Source organism: Ylistrum balloti, unplaced genomic scaffold (assembly GCF_031769215.1).
Source record: "Ylistrum balloti isolate Yb309-2 unplaced genomic scaffold, AGI_CSIRO_Ybal_v1 Utg370928, whole genome shotgun sequence".
NCBI classification, from domain to species: Eukaryota; Metazoa; Mollusca; class Bivalvia; order Pectinida; family Pectinidae; genus Ylistrum; species Ylistrum balloti.
In genome coordinates this window covers 722085-728084 of record NW_026782525.1, presented here as the reverse complement: position 1 = coordinate 728084, position 6000 = coordinate 722085, and the positions used below count along the sequence as shown (strand labels likewise).

The 6000-nt window shown below is 33.1% G+C and overlaps 1 protein-coding gene across 1 annotated transcript; it reads right to left on the bottom strand.

Annotated features, from left to right (window-relative positions):
- Positions 1 to 1379: 1379 nt before the first annotated feature.
- LOC132559504 (RNA demethylase ALKBH5-like) lies at positions 1380 to 4333 on the bottom strand. The gene is made up of 3 exons (XM_060224131.1): positions 3636 to 4333; positions 2837 to 2917; positions 1380 to 2574 (listed from the first exon to the last, which is right to left on the bottom strand). Exons 1-3 carry the CDS (start codon positions 4331 to 4333, stop codon positions 2184 to 2186), a joined length of 1170 nt encoding a protein of 389 aa, XP_060080114.1. The 3' UTR covers positions 1380 to 2183.
- Between the last annotated feature and the right edge of the window lie 1667 nt (positions 4334 to 6000).

Below are 6000 nucleotides of genomic sequence, written 5' to 3'. Positions count from 1 at the left end.
GGCAAATTGTTGAAAAAGAAAATCCACTGTTGATTAGGAAGTTAGAAATTATCAAGTTTTCATTATGTACGTCAATGTAAAAATTACATGTAATTTATATGTGGACAACAAGGTATCATAGTTCACTTTCACAGTGTTTGAGCTACATGGAACTAGAGATCTTTTATTTTACTATATTCTTAACATTCTCAGAACAACAAACTATATTTCACTCTCGCAACTGGATGAAACAAACATGTCAAAAGTAATGTCTACTAATACTGACAATATATTGATGAGGATACCTGGAAACAATATATGCTTTATAATCAGCATTGTAGCAATGTCTTTCTGATTTTAATAAATGATCTTGTAGATTAAAATGCTGCATGGCCATCTGCTCACTGTAATAAGTGACAGCATAATTTTGTAACTAACATCATTCATTTCGCAATGTGTTTGTAATCTTTGTGTATATGGAGGAAATAAAGATACATAGTAATTCATAGTATAAAGATGAATAAACTGGCACATACTTGCTCCTTTTCCTCTGTACTAATACTAGTGGAATCAGTGTCTTCCATATGATCTTAGAAAACCATCTTTCACATTAACAGTGTAGCAGAAATGAAAAATTGAAGTCCTCATACATACAATGAAACACAGTGAAGGTCTCAAATATTATAATGGAACACACACAAAGTTCTGACCAACTTTAAAGAAACCAAGAAATGGACTTAAATCTGGTAAAAATATCATAAAATAAGCATTAACAACACAAACAATACTGTTTACAACTTCGGAAAAAAACCATAGCTTAATATCAACAATGACCAGTATGTGATTAAAAGTCTTCGGTTTACTTCTCTGCATATCGCCATTAACAATAGCAAAAGATTTAAAATGAAAAGAAGTTAAAGAAGTTTTCTAGGAAAATGAAGAACCAAGAATACAATTTGGCACCTCCTAGACCAATTTGTCACTGAGACATTGAAACTGAGATCAAGTTGTGATGCATCAATTGTCAGCAACTAGGTATGCTTCAACCAATAATGAAATGGATAAATTTTCAAAGCCATTTGATCAAAAAATTTAATTGATTCTTTTTTTTTTTTTTTTGAGAAATCTTTCAAAATTTCACATATTCAAAAAATTTAATTGATTCTTTTTTTTTTTTTTTTGAGAAATCTTTCAAAATTTCACATATCTTCTAAGTATCAATAAATACACTGTCACAAGAGTTGTCTCCCCTAGCATGGTTAATTCCAATTTGATCTCAATATCAATCTGTCATTCAATGCCTCAGAAGGACAAGTCTAGTTTTTGAAAAGTTTTTCTATGAAGAATCAATTATCTTTTTCAAACTTTTCAAAATTTGAAAACTAATTAAACATCTAAACTGTAGTTTATAGTGAAATCTAGAACAATGTTATCACTACCAGCACCAACTTATTATCCAACAGCCAAGGTGTCAAAAATACATATGTAAAGGAATTTTACATCTTTCAACTGAATTATATTACAGGCTTTCTACAGCAAATTAAGACAATCATGGCTATATGTGTACATTTTGTACACATTTTATAATTCACAGTGCATATCAAGTTAACCAATCTAAATGCTTGTCTTGAAACGAACTCCATACCTTGTCAATCTTCAACAACTTTTTAAAAAAAATACAATCAGTATCTTACTGACCATCAAAATTAACAAAATAGTAATAACCTTTTACATGATGTTTGTTAGTAAGACTTATCACTGGCCTATCTTAACACTGATTACTGTCATCTTCTAAACGAGTTAATATCAACAAGTTATGATCATCCATCATATCACAAATGGAAGGAGGATAAATACACTGCTTATGTTGACAAGATATATTCCAGTCCTGATCAACACTGAAGCAGCAGACAAACAGATCACTCCAATCAGAATCATATTTTAACCTCATCTGCAATTACCTGTAAAACCAAAAACATTTTTTTCAAAAGGGAAATTATGAACCAAATGTTTTGCTTTGTAGATATCACAAAACATGGATTTGAATTCATGGTATTCAATACAATAATCAACTAAAAGTATATAAATCTTCATAACATTCAAAATCTTTGCATCCCTAATAATTGGCACATTTCAGAAATCGCTCCACTTCTTATATAAGTAAATATTAGAAAATCTGTATCAAGGCATTTCCATCCCTCATATTAGGATCTCTTGCTACGTTTGGAAACTTTAACTTCTCTGTGACTTTTCTTCTTCTTCTTCACCTTATGCTTATGTTTAGGTTTTTTAACAGGAGACTTAGTGTCACCATTTTCAGTGTCTGAATGTTCACTCTCACTATTGCTGAAGTGATGATGTCTGTACACTCGGGTAGAGTTTTTTGTTGCCCTATGATAATATGTTTGTGTGGGAGATTTTTTCTCTTCTTCTTTATTTTCCTTTGTGTTGTTTTCTTGTAATTCTTCTGAACCACTTGCAGATCCTGCTTCTGATGATGAGGATGAGGGTGATGTAGATTCCCGACGTCGTTTCCGAGATAGGGGTCGTTCAACTGAGCTTGATGGCTCAAGACGAGGTGCATCTGGAAACACCCTAAAATGAAGCAGACAAATCTAATAGGCAGGAGTTCACATCAACTTATATAAAGAGAAAAATGACATTTGACCTCTTCAAGGCATTTGGGAGTCCCAATATGCACAGAAGAGGTCAAATCAACTTTGAATTCTTTACCTTTATCAATTTTCACTTAAATCTAATTATATATAGAAACTGTCAATGTGTACAATATTTCTGAAATATCAAGGCAAATATACTGGTGATCAGATCTATTTGAATACTGGATTTAAATACCGACCGCCGTAGGATTATCACAGCTCTTCTCTCAACAATATCCTGTGGCCTGATACAATGTGTAATGTGATCTGCCGCATAATCACTGCAAATAAAGAAATAAGACGCATTAGAACAACAAATACAAACTATAGATTACCGTCAATGGTTATTTCTTGTGAATTACAGGTGTGGGACATTAAAAACATACATTTCTATAGTATTGTAATATGTAACAGACATAATAATTCAACATGAATTGATTATGTAGTGTGAAGACAGTATCTGATGTTAGTACTTTCTGAATATACGTATGTTAAAAATGATTTTCTTCATCATATAATAAAAATCCCCTACCAGAAAGTACCTAACAGCTATTTTGTTATTTCCTTTAGATGTTCATATTCTAGCTGTTTACATATGACAATGCCATATAATGACTATTCATAGTGTAATTAAGAAATGCTAAGATGAGAAAAGACATGAACTAACAAAGGGTTAATGCCAAACTTTTGGTTTAACATTATAAACATATAACCATATCAGTTATTACTAATATTATAATACCTGACCTCCTAGCCAAGCAAACAACATAGTTTAACAACACAATATAACAAAATCATAATGTTGTAAGTGCTTCAACACTGCAGCTGTGTTTAGGCTACCAGTCATATCCCGAGTAACTAAGAAGATATCTAAAAGTCATCTCCTTTATATGTGATATAACATAGCGATGTAGTCCAAATTATTTTGACGTTATATATCAACCCTATCATATCATATGATTCGGACTACGTGGGTTACTGTCAGGTTATGGGTATTACCTTATGAGAGTGACATGACCTTTCTTAACAGGTAAGCACAACACCGGCTTGGACACACGTATTGGGCGAAATGAAAACCTGCAGCCAAAGCTGAGAACACTGTCGCTGAAAAATGAGACAGATACAATAGGTCTGTCAAAAATGTGGGGAGGGTCAATGTGAGAAACAATGCATCCTCCAGGTAAGTAGTCATTAATGACAGCACTATTAAAGAAGCCGCTGGGTATAATTTTGGCATCATACATTGGTTTTACAACCAGTTTTAGAATCCAGTCTGGGATTTCGTCCACTTCACCCTTTGGGTACAGTCTTTCCATACCTGGGCCCTTTTTGGCAAGTTGTGACCCATATGTATATCCCTCCCCAAAGAAATATTTATTTCTTAATGGCGCCCTATCAACCGTATGCTCTTTGTAATCACCATGTTTGGCATGTTTCACAACAGAGTCAATTTTGTCCTCAATAACTTTGCACTCTTCTGATGAAAACAAGCTACGTTGCTGTATACCAGCATTTACTTTCCGCAGTTCGTCCTCTCTTGACATTTCTTGTCTATTATGTCTGTACCGAGTTGAGCTATATTTTTCGGAGCCGTGGTGTTTACGCTTAGAATCAGATTCTCTTCTCCTGCCATATTCCACAGAACGATAGTGCGGTGACTGCAGCTTATGCCGCAGGTCTCGGTACGAGTCGGCCATCTTCTTTAAAATCTCCCACAATTCCTGGATATAAACACATATCTCGCGGGAAAACCGACACGTGATTTTGAATATAAAGGTATGAAAAGTATACCGCTTTCGAAAAGTTTCCTTTTTTCGTTTCGTTCTGTCCTGTGAAAGTTCGGTACATAACGACAAGGAAGTATAATACAGAGGGATAGCGAAGAAATTTGAGTTACCTGTCCGTGTTTATAAACCATTTTTCAACAAAAGTACATCTCTATTTTTTAATTTTTAAAGAAACAGCGTAGAATGTTTAATAATAATTTCAAATAGATTGTGCTAACGTAAGTGATAAATAATTTCTGTGTAGTTTTGATACGAAATAAACTAAATCTTTGTTTACCATACAAATGTGTGTCATGGTACAAAAAGATATTCAAATTAAAATAATTTCGTACCATGCGTGGTACAAAGAGATTACAAACAACGTTTGACAAAAGGTCTTTACTTTGCACATATATAAGTACACGCAGTAAGGCAGAGTGATTTGATTTTTGATACTGAGGTACAAATATACATGAAAGCTAATCCCTTTTTTGTGCCGTTGAACACTTTTTTTCCGTATCTTTTTGTACTGCCATGGACGGTACAGGTAGATAGAGAAAAAGTGTAGCTCTTCTACAAGTGTTAACGCATTTTCTTCTTTCTCTGTGAAAATAGTAAATGAAGGACGATACAAAAAATATAAATTAAAAAGATGTAAGATGAATCGGAATGTTGTAATAAGGTGCTATGATCAGAGATGGGCATGAAAATCCCTAATTCCCTGATTGTAACGTCAAGACAAGACGCAGATTTCGTTAATCACGCCAGATGAAAAACAGAGTTGGTTAGAATCTTGTGAGTATTCGGGATTCTGGTTGGGTCCCTTATAAAAGGAGACAAAGGGGCAACGGTACATTTTCGATATTTCTACTAGATGTATATATACGGAAATTCAAGATCACGGAAATTAACATCTTATCGCGTTTCCTAAAATAACGTGTGATTTCAAAGCTTTAATCTGTTTATAATTCGGATGTTTTATTAAAATAAATGTCCCTTGCTCCATTTGTTTCTCATCAATGTTTTCTAAACAATAACATCCATATAATAACTTCCTGTGTGATTCAGGTTAAGAAACAATAATAACATAACAGGTATAAATGTCAATAACTATCCAATCCTTCTCTCTCAATATGCAGACGACACCTCACTCATTCTTGATGGGTCAGAAAAATCTTTACGTGAATCAATCTTAGAACTAAATCGTTTTTCCCACATATCTGGATTAAAAATCAACACAAACAAAACTCAGGTTATATGGATAGGGAACAAAAAAATATAGCAATGACACTTTTTTACCTGAATTAGGCTTACAGTGGGGTGTGGACAAATTTTCTCTCTTGGGGTTGGAGTTTAGTGTTAATTCACATGAAATTCCAAAATTAAATTTTGACAAAAAACTAATAAAGCTGAAATCTTTAATCAAGTCCTGGAGTAGAAGAAGGCTAACACCTATTGGTAAAATTCATGTAATTAAATCATTATTGATATCACAATTTAATCACCTATTTATATCATTACCTAACCCAAGCATTTCATATCTTAATAAGTTAAATACAAAGTGGAAAGAAATGTTATAACTAAAGAATACTTTGAGG